Genomic DNA, 19418 nt, shown 5'->3' with positions numbered 1-19418 from the left:
TTACCAATACTTGTGACAGATTCAGGTAGTTCCTAATAATGCCATTAGTTACCAGGACACTTGCCATCTTATTAACCAATTGCACAATGGCACATTCAGCTGCCAGCCAGATGCCACAGCCAGCAGATGAATGTAAATACAGGTGCTGGGGATGCTGGCTGATATCATTACCCAAATATGGCAGACAGCGTCCTTAACATCCAGTGAGGCTGACAGTAGGTGCAGCCTGATGGAAAAGGCAAGGGACTAGTTCCCCATCAGGTGCGCTGTGCTAGTGATTGACAACAGACAGTGGGAGGATTCCGTAGCCAATAGCACGATGTCTATTGGCTATGGCATCCGCCCACTGCTTGCTGTCAAACACCAGGGGAGCGGACTGGATGGGGAACTAGTTCTTCCTCTTCCCCATCATACTCCGCCCACCCACTAGTAAAACTCCTTGGAGTGTCACCACTTTGTGACAGGTGCAGTGGCTGTGGAAACATGAAGGACAGAGCGTCCGATATAAACATTCCATCTTCAGTGCAACTCTGCACCGCAAATAGTGATGCTTGCTCCACATTCAAGATCTGATCGATTACAATATAAATATCTGACAATTACAGTACTGAACAGAGATGCAGTGATGCACATTGACATCTTCAAAGCTGCAGTGGCATCTGCAAGCTGAAGGCTCATATAAAGCTTCTAGTCTGCATGTCATAGCTAAGTCACAACTAATCATTAGTGGGTATAGCAGCAGCCTGTGACAGACCAGACTGACAGCTAGCAGCCATACACAGTGTCATATGCTAGCTGTCAAAAGGAGGATGTAGATTAAATGTACCCTCGGCACAGGGCATCAAACAGGTTAACAATCCACATATTGTGGGCATGAAGGGGTTAAGAACATGTATTTTTGCTAAACCACTTATAATGATGGCTATTATGCCCTATTTCAGACATGAGTGCCTGTGCCCGATCAACAACTGTAAGAATATTTCTATAAATAAATAACTACTGACCTGTGCAGGGTTACCTTTCCTTCAGGATGATTAGCGGCTTTCTCCTCCAGACACATCAGTTTGTACCTGGAAAAGCAAATGTCTCATTAGCACATTGTACAGCTGTAAACCTAAAATATGCAGGCAAAAGACTGTGTTCTAACAGGCAATGCCCTTGTTGCTTGCAGTAACCAATCAGAATCCATGTTCCACTTTCAACTTTGCTCTGCAGAAATGTCACCTGGTAACTGGCTTGTTGCTATTAGCATTGGCACATTTTCTTGGCAGCACACAAGTCCCAAAGACCTAGCTCAGATTAGGATGGGCCATGTTAGCCATTTTTAGGGGAGCCAACAGAAGAAAACACAATCTGTAAATACAGACCCAACATAATCTTAAAATAAACCTCGACCTCAGTGTATAAGTTTAATCATGATGGTTCCACAATCTGCAAAAAACAACAAAGCTTCCTGGTGTGATGCTGTCTCTTTTCTGCCCGGTCTGGTCCATTGCATTCTTCCTAGCTCTGTGTACAACACCTTGGCAGCACTTCTACATGATGTGTGACAGGAAGAGACATTATTCTCCCACACTGTCACAGCACAAATCAATACTAGGAAGCCAAGGACATGACAAGGGATCATGGGAAGATCAGACAACCTAAATAAAGGTGAGGAGGAATGACTGGACTTTCTATGGCAGCTGTAATAGAAACAGAAGAGTGACAGCAATAAAAGACCAAGTGGTCCACACAATCTGCTGCTTTTTTTATTGACATTTTTTGTTTTAATTTCTTTAATAGACCTATATTTGTCATGAGCATGTTTAACATTAACTTACTGTTGTCTGACTCACTAATGGTAAAAACAAAAGAATAAATGACAAACAAAGTGTAAGGCCCCTTTCAGAAGGGTGCCTTCAGGTCCGATCTGCAGGGGTTCCATGCACGGATCCTCTGTGCATAGGAAGTGATGTCATTGCTGTGACATCCGTGTCTGTACAGTTTTTTTCCTCCACGGATCCTCTGTTCATCGGAAGTGATGTCATAGGTTTTATTTATCCTCATACATGTAACAGAATGCAATATAGTTACATAGTATTTGAGGTTGAATAAAGACATAGGTCCATCAAGTCCAACCTTTGTGTGTATGTGTGTGATTGTGCGTGCATTTGTATGCACGAGTCCCTTTTCCGTCCTTGTTTTTAAGAGTACCTGTACCCCCGTATGTTATGGTCTCTGAGGAAGAGAATGATTGAATGATTCAATACTCTCAGCTGCTTGTGGCAGCGAGTTCCAGACATTAACCGATCTCACTGAAAAAAAGCCTCTCCGCCCCTTGTGGTTAAATCTTTTCTCCACCAATTTTAGGTGGTGGCCTCTAGTCCTTGTTATGGAGTTTACTGTAAAAAGTTTATTGCTGATGCTGTCATCACCACTAAACATTTTGTACATAAAAATCATGTCCCCCCTTAATCTCCTCACTTCCAGCGTGAACATGTCCAAATTTAGCAACCTTGTCTCATAGCTTAGGTCTGGATACACGCTATTTTAGAGAATTGCTAGAGCACTTACACTGATATTAAAAGATAAAAAGGTTTTAAGCGATTTCAATGCTGATAAAATCACTTACAATGGATGCTGCTCCTTGATGTTTACAAGTTTTAGCTTCCTGCAGAATCAGCTGGTACCCTGAGCACTGACCCAGATTATCCTATTTAAGGGTGGCTCCTTTCCCTCGCAGTGTCCTATGGAGCCATCCTTCTGTGCTAGTAAGCTGGGTGTGTCTCCACAAACACAGGTGCAGAAGGGCAAGCCACTCCACTGCTCACACTCGCCTCGCCCCCCCCCGCCTCCCCCCCCCCCCCCCGGGCTTAAACTGAGTGAACTTTATGATTAAGCCCAGGATTAGGTGAAATGCGTTAGCGGGGCGGACCTGAGGCGGGCCTTTGTGTAGCTGTGTGATCTTTAATAAAAGAAGTTTCCAGGGACATATCAGTGCAGCCGGAGGTTTTGTTGTTTTGACGGAAGCTAAGGTGGGAGTGAGGACGAGATCCAGCTGGTGAGCACTGGGATTCCCCCTGCGTGTGTGCTGTGGAGGAGCAGTACAATCTTTTGTGTGTTTGGGGTAGGTTAGTGCGTTGCCACACATTGTGCTGCAATGCAGTACTGGCAAGATGTGTTGGGGTTCCATTCAGAAAAAATGGCACCACATCACATCAACTCAAGCAACATGTGGCATGGTAAAGCTTGCGTTACCAGAATGCAATAGTATTAGTGGGCCCTTAGGGTAAGTACCTACATTTGACTTGGAATCAGACTCTTGCGATCCCCTATACAGAAGATCACAGACTAAAGCTGACCATACATTACATAACCTGATTGTACAATCTCCTGTAGATCTACCATCAACTGCATAGCGCAAGAGCCTGCATGATTTCATGATTTGATACGAACTGAATGGATTGCGGAGGTTTGTCCTCATTACATAGTTTTGGTAAATTCAAAGAAGATTATACAATCTGATTGTACATGATTTTGTACAGTGTATGGCCAGCTTAAGATAGGGGTGGCAGGACTGGAAGCTAACCAGGTGTGCTGCATGAATATATCATCAAGGAACATGCCGATAGGAGGATAGAGCAGAGGGAGCACCTCATCGATCTGCTGCTGCTGCTCTTCTGCTGCCCAGTCAATACGGCTAAGGTAGAAAGGAGGCACCAGCGTATTTCTTAACTGTAAGTGCGGTCATCTACTTGGCAGAGCTGTGTAAATCTCAGGAATGAATGGAAAAACATGCAAATCATTTGGCAAGCAAACAGCTACCATACATGCATTTCATCTTTGTATGTAGCAGTTTGCATGGAGTTCAGCTTTAAACACTGTGCTAAGTTGTCGACTAAAAATATTAACAGAAGGGTGGATGGGAAGTAAGCCATAAAAGCTTTTTTTGTTGTTGTTTTCTAATAAAAGTGAATTTACCCTTTACACTTTAGTAATCCGTTGAGAACATTTTCATATTTTGCCTGTACAACCCTTTTAATGTGTTTCTCTTTGATTATGAACTATACAGCTACATTTCTTTACAAAGGAACATTAGCAGATAAAAGGTAACACATGCCGTAAGCTAATATAAAATATAACATCTGCTCGGATGCTCCTGTTTTTCCAGCTGGCCCCCCCGCTATAATGTTTTGTGCTTACAAGATTAAAGATTTGAAGCAGAAATAATCTTAGCAGCTGTTTACATCTGCCGGATTCTGGAGAAGTGTCGAGATTCACTGCCCACATGGTCAGTATTAAGAGAAAAGGAGCTGTTTGTGGGAATGTGTTCCTTTTATTTGCTGTCATTAATATCCATCTGCATTTTAACTAGTGCTTAATCAGCTGTGTTTAGGGGGAATTCATTGTAGGTTTGCCACTAAAAATGCAAGAAAATGCTCTGATAATTAGTTGCTAATTAGCACCTCTGCACACGTTACAGGGTGTACGAGTGTTACACTACACTTACACTTACACTAAAACAGGTGTTTTCTCAGGTTGTCAGCCTGTATATATAAATGTATGTGTGCCTACAGGGACTCCACACTTTGTTCCAATATACTCTATGTAAGCTAAAAGGCAGGTAACTTAAAGGTGAACTCCTGGCACAGTAAACAAAAACTTTTACCACCTCTTGCCTCCAACCTCTACATGTCTTCATGTGCAACCTACCAGACCCTCCTGCACTTACCTGTTACCTCCTACAAAACCACCCCATTCGGATACTCGGTTCCTTCTCTCCCCGTCCAATACACCGCTCCATTGCTTCTCCTCCAACGCCCCGCTCCTTCTCTCCCCACCCGACGCCCCGCTCCTTCTCTCCCCACCCGACGCCCCGCTCCTTCTCTCCCCACCCGACGCCCCGCTCCTTCTCTCCCCACCCGACGCCCCGCTCCTCCATCCGATGAAAGAGCATGGTGTAGCAAGGTGCGTTGGAGTGCATTAAAAATGAATGGCACCAGAGTGTCTTAGAAAGTCATAGACATTTTGTTACGCTGTGAAAAAGCATGTCTTTGCACATGTTGCTGCAGCGCACAGATGTGAACAGGGTCTAAAATATTTGAACCTAAATTTGGTTTCATATCTCATGACAATACAACAAAACAGTGCTTATATAGTTTGCATATAGGGAATAAGATTATTTTTATGCTTAAACATAGGATTAAAAAAAGAAATAAAGCACCTAACAGAAATATATTTGCCCCTATCTATCATTGTGTAAAAAGCTTCCTGTGTTGCCCCTAGCAAGCAGATTCTCCCTTCAATGAACTGAAAACCTGGAAAGGAACAGTTTGACCTGAAGCTGGGCAACAAAATACTTCAGAGTCTCTGATTTACAGGTACTGGAATAAAAATGGAGCAGTTACCCAGATGAAGGTGGGAATCTAATAAGGGGTTAGGAGGTAACCACTTGAGTTTTGTATCAGCCTCTGTAGATCAGCCCCTATAGAGAAGCAAAACATTCCTGCAGTGAAGGTGATCGTTATAAAGCCAGAAAGCAAAGCGGATAGATTTCATCTAGATTATCCCAATGATTCATAACTTGTGACAAGCTGTACGGGAATACAAGCTTGCTCTCCTACGGTTTATTTTCAGAGACAAAGCTGGTGTATCTGCCTACAGCATTTGTGGCTTCCGACAGCTGCCGCCTTCCGAGCCGCGGTGTCACTACGGTTTTATCCTAACAAAGGGTGGCACGCAGGAGGATCCAGGCAAATCTGAACCAGGCCACAGAGAATGCAGCCAAAGAGAAAAATAAATATTTCATGTGAAAAGTAAAATATACGCTTATCTATCAGAACAGGCTACAGTGCCCACACATTCACTTAAGTGCCTGAAAGGAAATTATTTTTATATGTGTTCATAAGACAGAATAAAAAAAATACTTTATATGTGTCAAACATTTTAATATCAAAAAATGATGGGGATTTCCCGTGCAAACAGAAATGTCACTTTTGTGTTCTATCCATTTGTGTAGTGTCATAAAAGGTCCATCGCGCCCACAATTCTATGGCTTTATCGACATAACGGGGTACATTGAGGTAATCTTGTACTGTGACTGTACAACTGTCTCCAAAAGACCAAACTTAAAAAGGTAATCTGTCATTTTGTCCAGGTTCTCTTAAAAGTTCCCCACCACTCCCAGGGGTTATTGATCTTCAACCCTCCGTCACATGATAGTGTTGGGACCTGGTGATTGGCTGCTCAATCCTGTGAACTGTATCTTGGAAGGAAGGTGAGAAGGTCATATTCTCACCCATACCTGGAAATACAAGATATTTGCTCCCACAGATAAAGGGATGAGAAGGTGAGTATTAGCGGTTCAGGAAGGTAGGGTACCAGTGGGTGGGAAGGTGGGTTTCAGTAGGTGAGGGCGGGTAAGGAAGGGGAGTACCAGTGGGTGGGGAAGGGGAGTACCAGTGGGTGGGGAAGGGGAGTATCAGTAGGTGGGGAAGGGGAGTATCAGTAGGTGGGGAAGGTTGGTATCAGTAGGTGGGGAAGGGGGGTATCAGTAGGTGGGGAAGGGGAGTATCAGTAGGTGGGGAAGGGGAGTATCAGTAGGTGGGGAAGGGGAGTATCAGTAGGTGGGGAAGGGGAGTATCAGTAGGTGGGGAAGGGGAGTATCAGTAGGTGGGGAAGGGGAGTATCAGTAGGTGGGGAAGGGGAGTATCAGTAGGTGGGGAAGGGGAGTATCAGTAGGTGGGGAAGGGGAGTATCAGTAGGTGGGGAAGGGGAGTATCAGTAGGTGGGGAAGGGGAGTATCAGTAGGTGGGGAAGGGGAGTATCAGTAGGTGGGGAAGGGGAGTATCAGTAGGTGGGGAAGGGGAGTATCAGTAGGTGGGGAAGGGGAGTATCAGTAGGTAGAGAATGGGGGTATCAGTAGGTAGAGAAGGGGGGTATCAGTAGGTGGGGAAGGTGGGTATCAGTGGGTTGGGAAGGTGGGTGGGGAAGGTGAGTACCAATGGGTGGGGAAGGTGAGTACCAATGGGTGGGGAAGGTGAGGACCAATGGGTGGGGAAGGTGAGTACCATTGGTTAGTAGGTGGGGAAGGGGAGTATCAGTAGGTGGGGAAGGGGAGTATCAGTAGGTGGGGAAGGGGAGTATCAGTAGGTGGGGAAGGGGAGTATCAGTAGGTGGGGAAGGGGAGTATCAGTAGGTAGAGAATGGGGGTATCAGTAGGTAGAGAAGGGGGGTATCAGTAGGTGGGGAAGGTGGGTATCAGTGGGTTGGGAAGGTGGGTGGGGAAGGTGAGTACCAATGGGTGGGGAAGGTGAGTACCAATGGGTGGGGAAGGTGAGTACCAATGGGTGGGGAAGGTGAGTACCATTGGTTGTGGAAGGTGGGCTTCAGCAAAAGCATGATGGAAAATCTATTATTTACAAGGCAACAGAATGGTCAGAATCCTACATGTTACTTTGCTGGATCATACTTTATAAGTATACAGGAGATACCATATCCGACTTTTCTAAAGTTGGCACATGCTACAATGTCTGTGCAATTTCCTTCTCACAGCCTAGCCTACCAACCAGTGCCACAAAAACCTCTGGAGATATTTATAATTAGGCTAAACGGTATTTCTCTTAATTAAAATAAATTAATTGTGCAGTGTAAATTGCTGGCAGATCATAACTCATGAAGGGGTCGTATAGGGGTCGTGAAGGGGTCATTATGATCTTGTCAAAAGTAGTCTGTTCCATTCAAACCCAAAATTAGTTAAAATGCAGTACGCAGCAATTGACAAGAAAAGGCTTTGTGACCTGTCTTGTCTGCATTTCAAACGCACTTAAATAGGACATTCTACATCAGAAGAGATGCAATGCAAAGCAGGTCAAACACAGTCTCCGTGCTGTCATCTAAACTTCTCCATTGAAGTCAATTGGTCTAATGTGCATTTTAAATGAACATCAAATGCAAGAAAACAACACCCGTGTACATGAGCACTAAAGCTTGACCCAGTAAGTACTCACACAAGAGGGAATTCACAAGCATTTAGAACAGTGCAGAGACCGAACCGGAATGATAACAGTAGCAGTCTGTCAGATACGTCCTACGTGCAGATCGGTATATAGGAGTGTCGACGCGTTTCCGGGGCACGCCCCCTTCATCAGGACTTAGCCCCAGTCCCATCACCACTCTGGTTAAAAAGGGAAACTCTGCACTGTTCTAAATGCTTGTGAATTCCCACTTTTGTGAGTACTTATTTACTTATCCATCCTCCTTTCAATTGTTGAATAAAACTGATCTGCACTAGGAAAAGGCGCCCCTCTCGTTTTGTTTTTACTCTCTTCCACCTCAACACAGCTCTGCCTCGTGCCAAGGATCATATCTGTACTAAGTAAAATACGGCGACAGTCGATACTTCTGCAGCATTTTCATGTTAGTATCCATTGCACAGCTTCCAGTACAAACAGGCAATGCTGTACCTGAAAAACCTTTCGCTGTTAGCAATAGCTATATAGTACCTGGCCTCATCTACATAGTAGATAAGAGCTGCACTCCCTGATCTACAGAGACTGTGACAAGAAACACATCACCACTTATAACCACAAATGAATGTCTGCTTTATGTTTTTGAGTTCATCACGCTTTACTGGACCTCCAGATTCTAAGCTACAATGGAGTCATAATAAGCTGATGAAGGAACTTACGGATTGTGCTGAAATATGTCTCTGGCAACTTTTTCTTCTACTTCAAGACACTCAAAAGGCAGATCTTTGCTGATCAGTTTAAGTGCGTCCCTGGTGAAAGAATGCAGATTCTCCTGCAGAAGAAAACAGATCGATGACAGATTTGTAAGTATTCCCACACTTGTGAAATGTATTGTTACAAAAGCACAGTAAAGATGGAGAAAGAATGGCTGATATGTCACAACACAAAAATGAAAAACAAGTTAATAACCTTTGTTGCTCAACAAGCAGTACATGAGTCTCCAGCTCCAAACTAGAGCTGGTCATACACTGCTTAGATTTTCCAAAGAACTTTCATTCAACTTTCTATTCGTTGATGGAGTCAAATTGACAATTGATTTCGTCTGTGGTGATGAAAAAACTCGGAGAAGCAGGATGTAAAATGTTTCTTGAATGAACAAAATTCTAACAGTGAATGTGGTTTTCATTCAGGAAACTCCATTAAATTCCACAAAAGAATGTTAAAATCAAACGAAATTTCAATCAACATTCGTCAAGTATCTAAAAGGCATTACCGGGTGGTAAAGAAAGATCTTTCGTACGAACGTTCATTCGGAAATCCACTAGTATATGGCCAGCTTCAGTTGTAGTTGTAGTGGAGTAGGGTCTGACAACGTGAAGGATGAGGGAGAAACATTTTTCTGGTAGTGTGGGGAAAGGTGTCACCCCTTGTAAAGTTTACATTGGTGTCTGCATCTTCCTATCTCATTCCCTTCATATCCTGGCATCACCCAAAGGAGGTTCAAAAGCTGTCCATACATGGATCGAATTTTGGTTGTTTCCCACTGAATGGGAAAATTGTTGGGTGGAAGATTGTCAGTCGACCAGTGACTGCAGCGAATCAGCTGCAGTCACTGTTCAAGTATTCTGACAACTGCAGCCGCTGTTTGTCACAATACAATAGCAGAGCTGGGCAGACTCCTCAGGCCTCAGTCACACTAGACAGTGCGTTCCGGCCGATTCTGGCCAGAACGTACTGCATCGCATTGCGGCCGGCTCACTATGTTGTGGGGCAGGAGGGGGCGTGGTGGTCCATTGAAGCGCATTGTACCGTAGCCACGCCCTCCGGCCGCACGGGAATGCAAGGCACATTATGCCTGCGGTCCGCTCCAAACAAAATAGTGCTTGCAGCATTTGGTTCGGACCAGACCGGAGGCATAATGTGACTTGTGTTCCCCTGCGGCCGGAGGGCGTGGCTACGGTGCAATGCGCTTCAATGGACCGCCACGCCCTCTCCTGCCCAACAACGTAGTGAGCCGGCCGCGATGCAGTGCGTTCTGGCCAGAATCGGGCTGGAACGCACTGTATCTCGTGTGAACGAGGCCTTAGCGTAGCTGGGGGAATCAAGTGATTTTTCTATCATGTAGGTAAAATCTTGCAGTGTATGACAGCTTAAATTTTCTCACCTGCAAAAAATACAAAAAATTGTCTGGAGTTGCAAGTTAAAGGGTATCTATGGTGAAAAACTAGAAAGAAATTGATTTCTATCCCAATCCTAATAACTATATCCATCTTGAAGTTTGTAAACTTACTTATTGAAGAAGTTCATAGGATGTACTTCCACAATGCACAGACACAATTCCACTCAGCCCTGTGAATATTTACTTCCTCTGAATTACAACTCAACTTCTAAACAATGTAACATTATTATTGCTTGCTGGAAGCAATGCATGATGGAATATGTAGTCTTCAGAAATGGAGATTACATCACATCAAGCAGCAGGGAAAGAGACACAAAGCACACTGGGAATCCAGGAAGTTGATGGAAGTGATGGGCAGACGGAAGGCGGCACTCACTACATAAAAGGGATTTCTTTCAAGTAAGCTTTGATTGCATGATCAAAAACAAGCCTAGTATGTATTCCATTTACAATGCTGATGTAGTAACAGGAGAGGACATGCTGTGAATTTAGATTTCCTTTAAATATAATAGTGGAGATGTAGTGTAACTCTGGTCTAAGCAAGACCATTTCCATAGGTTTAAATGCCATAGCTGTAGCGTAATCTAAATATAAACTAGGAAAACGGTTTCATCCCTTGTAAAGTTTCTAAAATTGGACAGGCTGCTAATCTGTAAACTGTCAAACCTTCTAAATCAGACACTTGAAATATTCTCATGTCTCTGCTCAGCCTATTTTTGTTTTTTTGTTAAGAGGCAGCAAAAGCCATAGCGTGCCTGTCCTATTATTGTACCCATAACACAAGGAGTGGGCACACCGAGCTCGGTATCATACAGACAGGCAGGTAGATGTCTACTTAAAGCTTCTTCTTGTCCTCTTTCTAATCAGAACAAGGGAATGTCTTACAATCTACTGATGCCGAGGTGCCATACAATCACAGTGTCCATTTCTTTTCCCTGCACAGGAAATAGCCCAGCCAGCCCCACCATACAAAGATTTTCCATTATGTTTGAATTTCTTATTTGTGAAGCGCTGAGCAAACTGGTGGATCTTAATAAATCCTGTATAATAATAACAACTCTCTGTGGGTCACAACAAACACGTCCAACACATGAAGTGCTCATTTTCATCCTCCTTGTAACTCCTACAGATGAAAATTCAAAGAAAAGAAGCTTCTAGCTGAGCAATCTCGTGCTGGTATTTTGCTATATGATGTACCTCCTTCAAGAGGAACTTTACCCGTATACTTGAAATGACAACAAAGACAGTTAGAAATGTTTAGTAATGGCAATCTACAAACGCATACTTCTAGAAAGTTGCCGGCTTTTTATTCTTTGCATACCTTATTTTTCGTTTCCTCCCCAGTCTTCTGACAGTGGCCACTTTTTTACTAAGGGCAGATTAATCCATCTCCTTTTACTTCCTGGAACTGTGGCACATGTGACCATGCACATAATCCCAGAGGAGGAAAATGCCTTTCCCTGAGATCTCGTGAGATTACAGATGAGATTTTCCAGCAATGCTCTGCTGATGTAACCTTCCCAGGATGCATTGCTTGGGCACAATTACATCACTAATGTCCAAGAGGACCAGGAAGTGAAAAAACAATAATTGTGAGTAAAATAAAAAATATGTTTAACTAATGAATGTGAAATTATTTCAGATCAGCATGCCGATGTGATTTTTAGTGAAAGAAGGTAAGGCAGACCTAAAGGAAGGGCTCATTCACTACACATCCATTTGGCTTGATCGGGCAAAAAGCCTTATTCTGTATTGTAACAGTACTGCATTTTAGATGAAAAGAACGCAATAGGTCTTTAAAAAAAAAAAAGCACACAGCAGTATATATCACCAGTGTATGTCAATGCATATGTGCCGACGTGCAGGCTATGGTGTACACCAACCCTAAATTATTTTGCTAACCTGGTAATAACACCTCCAGGTATTTCCACTGATCGCCCCCCGGGCCCTCAAAATCGCTGGTTATTTTAATTTAACACAGGTACCAGCATTAGCACGCCCACAGGGGTAAGCTTCTAATGACCCGATCCCAGAAGGCACAAGTGCTGCATGTAGGGGAGGACGCAGCTGCACACAATTACACATGGTCACACGCACACCCGAACCTGCACACCCGTGTGGGTTCAGTTGCCCGCATTTGGACGCAGACAGACACGCTGTACAGACGTGCACGTCTGTCTGAATGAGCCATACATGTTACAGTTCTGCATTTGGAAACTTACCCTCATGCGCGTGCTAAAGCCGGTGCCAGTATTTACAGGCATACACCCAGATACAGCATTTTCTGCCCATACATTCATATGCACACAAAGACACAGTGGCTTCCGGGTGCAGCAAATACAGGATTTTTTTGCGCTTTATGCAAATGCGACTTTATTTGCTCCAGAATGCACCCATGTGCACGCGACCTTACTTTATAAGTATTGGCAACGTTAGATTTCCTCTCTGCTGTACTATGCATGCATTTCAGCAGGGCAAACATCAGGAAGACAATGGACCAGAGGAACCAAGCGATGCAGAGTTAAATGTATTTTAGTAGTGCACTCATCAGGGACCAGAACTAGGGGGTGAATATTTTTATGCATTTCTGTGATGCAGACACCAGAGTATGGAGATTTCTATGCATTTCACTAGTGCAGACAACTAGAAAACGTTTGGGCTCAGGGGAAGCAATGTTTTCTGAAAGATGGTTTCCTGTTGATGACATCAATCTCCCTAAATGTGACTTTATAAATGTATAATTCGCAACTTCAGATTATTTTCCCCTACATAATGTGTTGCATGTTTTAAAAATATTTTAACCTATGGCCTAAAGACAAAGAAAAGAAAAATAAAGCTAAGGTTTATTTAAAAAGAAACTAACATTTTATACCAGCTATTCTTTCATGATAACTACTGTAAAAAACGTATCAGTTTTCCTTTACAAATATCCATTTCCAGAGAATATTTTGTTGGCATCTGAAATGGAAGAGCAATACAGCCACCCGCTGGCTACAGAATATTAACAGAATGAAATCCTTCACAGAGAATACAAAACATTTATCTCTGGGTTTGCTGAAAACCACTAAGCACTTCACTACTAAGAACCGTTCAAATGTTTTCTTCTAACGTTAAGTGGCAACTCCAATCAAACAATCAAAACAGGAAAAAAAATCAGTTATCATGGTGACCGCCTACATGTGTAAAATGTAAATGTTTCCTGATGTGCAGCCAGTTCTTGATTCTGTTAGTGTTGCATCTTGCAATACAGGCAGATATAACGGACACAAATTAATGCGGCTAATTATTTAATAGGAGCCATATACTGTATATGTCTGAATTTGATCTCGTGTGTAGCAAGAATAGGGAGGGGAAGGACTGGGAAGCAATCACATATGCTGCATGCAAATGTACTGGCAAGGGACCCGCTGATGGGAGGAGATAGCAAAGAGACGGCCTCCTCAGTCTGCGACAGCTCACTCACTGTCCAATGGGCTAAAAGGCAAATCCACTGGCAGGTAAACAGGTCCAGCGTATGTATTTCAGATGTGCATTTAAATGATTGCCTGGAGTTAACAATTAAGCTGCCTTAGCCTAGCCGTGTGTGACTTAATTTTCTGAGTACTCCCCTTTTTCTGGGTCACCAACCCCCATCTGTCCATGCCTGAACTCAGTAGGGGGAAATTATCAAAACTGGAGCAGACAAAATCTGGAGCAGATTTGCACTGCAACCAATCAGCTTCAATGTCTCATTTTCAAATCTCAGCTGAGCAAACTGGAGAGAAGCTGATTGGTTGCCATGGGGAACTGCTCCAGTTTCTGTCTGTTCCAGTTTTGATAAATTCCCCCCAGTGTCTTCTAAATCTCCTAAAGCCAATGAATAAAGCTTTTGGTAGCACAGCATCCAAATAGACTAGTGTCCCTTACCCCCTCTTAATATGCCCACATTGCAGTACTGAGCAGCTATTTCCACCGAGTGAGGAATTACATCGTCCCACAAGAGTTATCAGCTCAACTCTGCACACAATAAGCTGTCCCATATGTTACAATTTAATTGTACAACCTCCTTGTCAACATATAAATAGTTAAGAGGCAAGGCGATCCCCATAATGAGGCCACTGCCTCAGGCTGCATTTCATTGGTGGGGGGGGGCACAGAGTCCCAGGTTGCTAAAGGCTCTTAGCAACCTGTGACGTCCTGTGCGGCCTCCCGCCCAGCTCACTGACATGACCGGTTGCCAGGAGATGTGTTGGATGCTCTGGCCTGTGTCGCCGACATCCGTGATTCAGTGTCTGAACTACCCTTACCCCCACAACTGCGTACCCCCCACCTCCCTGGAACAACAGCACATCACTTCGGGCAGTAAACACCTTAGGCACAGCCCTGGTGAGAGGGACTACCTAAACAAATCCAACCATCCACAATCCATTGTGTAAAGTGTGTGGAGACCAACTCCTTCTGCTGCCTTTTTAGTGATGAATAGAAATGAGTGAATTCCCTTTGTAATAGCAGCAGGTACACCTGGGAAATTAAATGCTAAGACCAGGGATGGCCAAACTGCGGCCCTCCAGCTGTGGTGGAACTATGAATCCCATGAGGCTCTGCAAGATTCTCACAGCCAAAGACATGACTCCCGGAGAGAGATGCTTCATGGGATTTGTTTCACCACGGCTGGAGGGCCGGAGTTTGGCCATCCCTGGCTAAGACTATCCATATTCTCCATGGATATACTCCATGGCACCATGGCTCGAAAAGGTATACAAAACCTCAACAGGTTTTTACTGATGTGTTCCCATTAGATTAAGATTACCTCTTACTTCCATTGGTTTTAAATGCCCAATTGACCTTTTAGTTAAATCCAGACTTGTCATTTTGCTGCAAAGAAGCACCCTTGCTCTCTGTGTAGAAGCAGTGGTCTCTCTGCAGTGGTCCAAAACACCTCTTCTGCGTCAGATGTATAGCCTTGCAATCAGTAAAGCTCATGCATCCTGCTGATTGTACAGCCATGACTCAGCAGGGGGCATGCTGGACCTCTGCAGAAAGACCATTGCTTTCCCATAGATAGCAAGAGTCTTCTTTCGCAGCATGCTGGCAGGGGGCAGGCTTGTCTACTCAAGCTGTAGCTGCATCGTAAAGGAAAACTAAGTTTGCAAACCTTTCATTTTGATGCATATTTAATGTACTTAGCTGATTAAACTGAAAACTCAGTTGGGTTTTAACTCGAGTTGGGCTTTATACTTCCCCTGTGAAGAGCCACCTTGGAGCACAGTCAGAACAGTACAGAATAATGGTCCAGATTAAAGTAATTTGAGGAACCAACACAGTTCTCTTACTGCAATCACAGACTTGCTTCCTCCTTATCTGTGAAGACTGAATCCTGGAGCTGAGAGTGTATCTCACTTACCTTTGTCGGCTTCCAATCGTCTAGCTTCGGGTCCAACACCATGTCGTAGCAGAATGCTCCAGAGATCACTGTACACACAGAACACAAACACATACAATATGTTAGTTGGATGGCTTTTATACATAAGCCGCCTGTAAGAGCAGATTAGAAAAACCTTTGGCAGGACTGATTGGAAATGTTGTAGACATGGAGGACATCCTGAGAAGGTGCCAAGCTAAGCTTGTCCACATTTTACTTGTCTGATGATGAAGCCAGCCACCAGACTCCACTGAATATCTGGCAAGAGTAACTATTAAGTAGCACATCAATGGTTACTAAACTTCACGACCCAATTGGGCACGAAATTCAATCAAGCTTCTCTCTAAAAAATCAGCAATGTAGGTATTTGAAGATGTTTATGAATGTGCTGAAAAAAAGTATCTATTTCTGTCATAACCGGAATCCAGGCTCCTTTTTGATAACTGGTCACATAAGCAATACAAAGGCATCACTTGGCCTCTAAGAAAGTGCTGGCCAATAGGACATCCAAGTATATAGCTAGCCTGAACATCCATGCTGCCCTTTAGGAAAGACCATGTGAGCAACATCCCGTCCAAAGTGACCGCTCACCAGAAGAAGCCTGGATTCCAGATTATGACAGGAACAAGCACATTTATCACTGGTTGATCATTTTTAAATACTGAGCTTGTTGAATTGTAAATGACAGCTGTGCTGAATTTAGCCAAACCACAGAAACCCAAACTAAACTTTTGAAATACTTTTGGAATAAAGCAGGGAGTGTTCCTCCAATGGGTTTTTACAGCTCTCCGGGACCTTTGTAGAGAGATCTAGGACTAGAATTGATGAGGCTGGGCTTGATGTGGACCCAGGCCCGGATTCCCCACAAGGCCGCCGGGTGGTAAGTTGCCTTCTACATTTAGTCCTGCTTTGGGAAGGCAGGACTAAATGTAGTGTGGATAAGCCGCTTGTTCGTTTACAAGTGATCGCCTCGATGTCGACGCGATCACGTGTAAAATGTGTGCAGCTTGTCCGTCCTCCCCCTCACCGCACCTACCTCTCTCCTCCGGTTCCGTCCTCCCCCCCGCCCGCCGAGTCTCTCTTCACTGGCTGCCGATGCCGGGAGCAGAGCGGCAGGGTTAAAAGTAACCTTGCCGCTCCGTGTATACAGTGAGAGGGGAGAGCTGAGCTCTTCCTCTCTCAGCTGTCACAGGAGTTCCAGCACAGTACTGTGCTAGAACTCCTGTATTGGAGGTGACAGGTTCAATAAAAAGAGAACCTGTCACCTCCAAAGGCTATCACACAGGGGCTTGTTAACTTTATTGCTATCACACAAGAGCTAGCCAAGTGAAAAAAATTAATTCTAAAAATTTTAAAAATAATAAGAAATAAATAAAATAAAAAGGTGATTAAAAAGTAAAAAATAAGAAAATAATTATTAAAAATAAATAAAAAAAAATTAAAAAGTAAATGATCAGCTAAAAATGTAAAAAAGTTAAAAAAAGTTTAAACAAAATAAATGAACAATAAAAAAAAATAAAACTAACCCTGCCGCCCCTGCCATCTGGTTGCCATTCTCCGTTGATGGGGGGGGGGGCGCATTGCAGAACCTGGCCTTGGGGCAGCAAGGCGAGTAAATCCGGCCCTGTGTGGACCCAGTTCACCTGAGTTTGCGCAAGCCCACAGAAAATCCTGACCGTCACCCCCTCCTCCCGGCCCAATGTAGGCCAAAGAGGAATCCACAAAAGGAGGCAATTTTTTTTTCAAAGAAAAAGAGCTCACTTTCGTGAGTGCAAGGAACACATTTTATTATTTTGCATTTGGAATTTAAAGAAAAACTGAAAGAGGAAGGATTGTAAACCATGGATAGTTTACACTTCAGGATCAAGATTCATTCCAAACAAAATTGAAAAAGTCCCCATTAACACCCATCCATCTGGATTTTTAAGTCCTTTCAATTAGTTTTTGTTGTGTATTTCTTCATGTGTTGTGTATTTTTGTCAAGGTGAAAAAGTATTGCTATGGGGTGGGGGCTTGTTGTCAAATCACTAAAATACACCCAAATGTATGTTACTGAAGTCCATGGGGCTATAAATGCGCCAAAACAATTGCCTGCACCTCTAGATTGCACAGAAGAGCTCAGCATAGGTGTGAATGAGCCCCATAGAAAATAATGGGATTCTTTTGGTCGTGCATTGTCGTACGACTACCAAAACCTTTCAAATCGTATAGGTGTGAACAGGTACCAATTGCCGACATGCTAGACCATTTGCTTCATTTTTTGATTTCCTAACCACTTGCATTGTAGAGATCTGCTGGTATTAGAGTCGTGTAGTCCTCCAAAGACAGACTAATACACACACATCAAAGGAGTCACAGCCTCAGCCCCCTATTTACTCGATTAAACGGCAGACTGTGTTCTATACATTTCCATATCAAGCTACTACAAAAGCAGTTACAGTAAAAGGCAGCTTTTCTCTGACTTCCAGATAAAAACGAAATAATGCAACACAATATAAATCTACAACATCATCATCATTTCAAGGCCCTGACCTTCTGGAGGAACACAACATTAGCAGGAGACCCAAGCTGTATCCAAAATATAAGAACAATGCATGGCAGGAGCTTCCGCCGTCTCCCATATGTGGAGGATACACAATATAAAAGTAATAGTAAATCATCGCACTGGAAATATATATATTTCCATACGTGTTATTTATCTGAACTCGGCTCCGTCGGCATATGTCCTGTTGCTAAGCAGTCTGGCTAACCAGAAGGACTGAGACTGCACAGCGCTGCCATAAAACACTTTCACTTACAGGACTGTAAACTAACAGGAGGCGAAACGAAAATTTAATGGTAGAAATACAGCAAGCTCTTCAAATGAAAATAAGCAATGGTTTAACTAGAAATGCTCTGAGATGAGCAGCATACAAAATAAATGTTGTGCAAGAGAACACTAAGGCAACAAGTGAGACCAGTTCTACTTTCAAGGTTCATACGTAAAAGCCCCCATTCCACCCCATCCTGGGATACTGTTAACCCCTTTTCCAACCCCCCTCTGATTGCCGGAGCACAAAAAAACACTAAATGTCCATTTTACTTACCTAAATTTGCGGTCAAGTGATCCTTCTGAGAGCTGAGAGTCTTCTCTCTTCGTTTACATCTGGTGGGGTCCTTCTTTTGGTGTCCGTGTCATTTCCTGTGTGATGTGGACACTTCCTATTGGCTGTCCAGCTGCAGGGTCCTCTTAGGATCGCGAAGAGTAGTGACATCAGTACATACGGCAGCAGCTGCAGCACTGGTTTAGCAGTTCCTCGCATATGGAAATGAGAAAGGTGAGGGACCTGAATGGAGGGGGTACCCTAGCCCAAAGCTTGCATAATGGGTTAGAGAGAGGTGGGAGGCAGTCGTATTTAACCTTGAATGGGGCTTTAAGGTCACTGCTTAACAAAGGGGCGCTCTTTGCATCTGGAGAAGATGAATTTTAACCTCCACATATGGCAAGGCTTCTTTATAGTAAGAGCTGTGAAAATGTGGAATAGATGTCCACAGAGGCTAGTTCTAGCCAACTCTGGAGACTGCTTCAAAAAAGTCTTGATGTTTTTTGTAAATGTACAAAATATATATATTATTTTAAAACCCAACTATGTAACTGTACGTTAACAAAAGTGAGTTTTGTGCAGACCAATGCAGCCAAGTTTCACACAGCTCCTCATATGGTAGAGGTGCGTCTGCTTCCAGGTGCCTGTACTGTGTACCCTCCTCATTCTGTGCTCCTCTCCTGTATTGCCATTAACATTGGCACTTCCAAGGCATGCCCGAATCTGGCTGATGGCTATGGGAAACTTCTTATGGCTTGCAGTTTGCCCCACTTTAGGTATGTGAGAGATGGCAAGGAACCTGC

General features: G+C 43.6%; 1 protein-coding gene across 1 annotated transcript in view; it reads right to left on the bottom strand.

Annotated features, from left to right (window-relative positions):
- The window catches only part of MRPL39 (mitochondrial ribosomal protein L39), an 88390-nt gene that overhangs the window by 24239 nt on the left and 44733 nt on the right, over positions 1-19418 (bottom strand). Inside the window, exons 5-7 of the mRNA XM_018562777.1 lie at positions 15515-15582; positions 8672-8784; positions 1005-1070 (exon numbers count right to left, since the gene is read on the bottom strand). Of these exons, the coding sequence (XP_018418279.1) occupies positions 1005-1070; positions 8672-8784; positions 15515-15582 (247 nt within the window). The remainder of the gene's footprint in view (positions 1-1004; positions 1071-8671; positions 8785-15514; positions 15583-19418) is intronic.

The sequence above is a fragment of the Nanorana parkeri genome, unplaced genomic scaffold (genome assembly GCF_000935625.1).
Source record: "Nanorana parkeri isolate BGI_ZX_2015 unplaced genomic scaffold, ASM93562v1 scaffold599, whole genome shotgun sequence".
Taxonomy (NCBI): domain Eukaryota; kingdom Metazoa; phylum Chordata; class Amphibia; order Anura; family Dicroglossidae; genus Nanorana; species Nanorana parkeri.
Note: the sequence above shows the minus strand (reverse complement) of the source record. Positions and strands in the feature narration are given on the sequence as shown.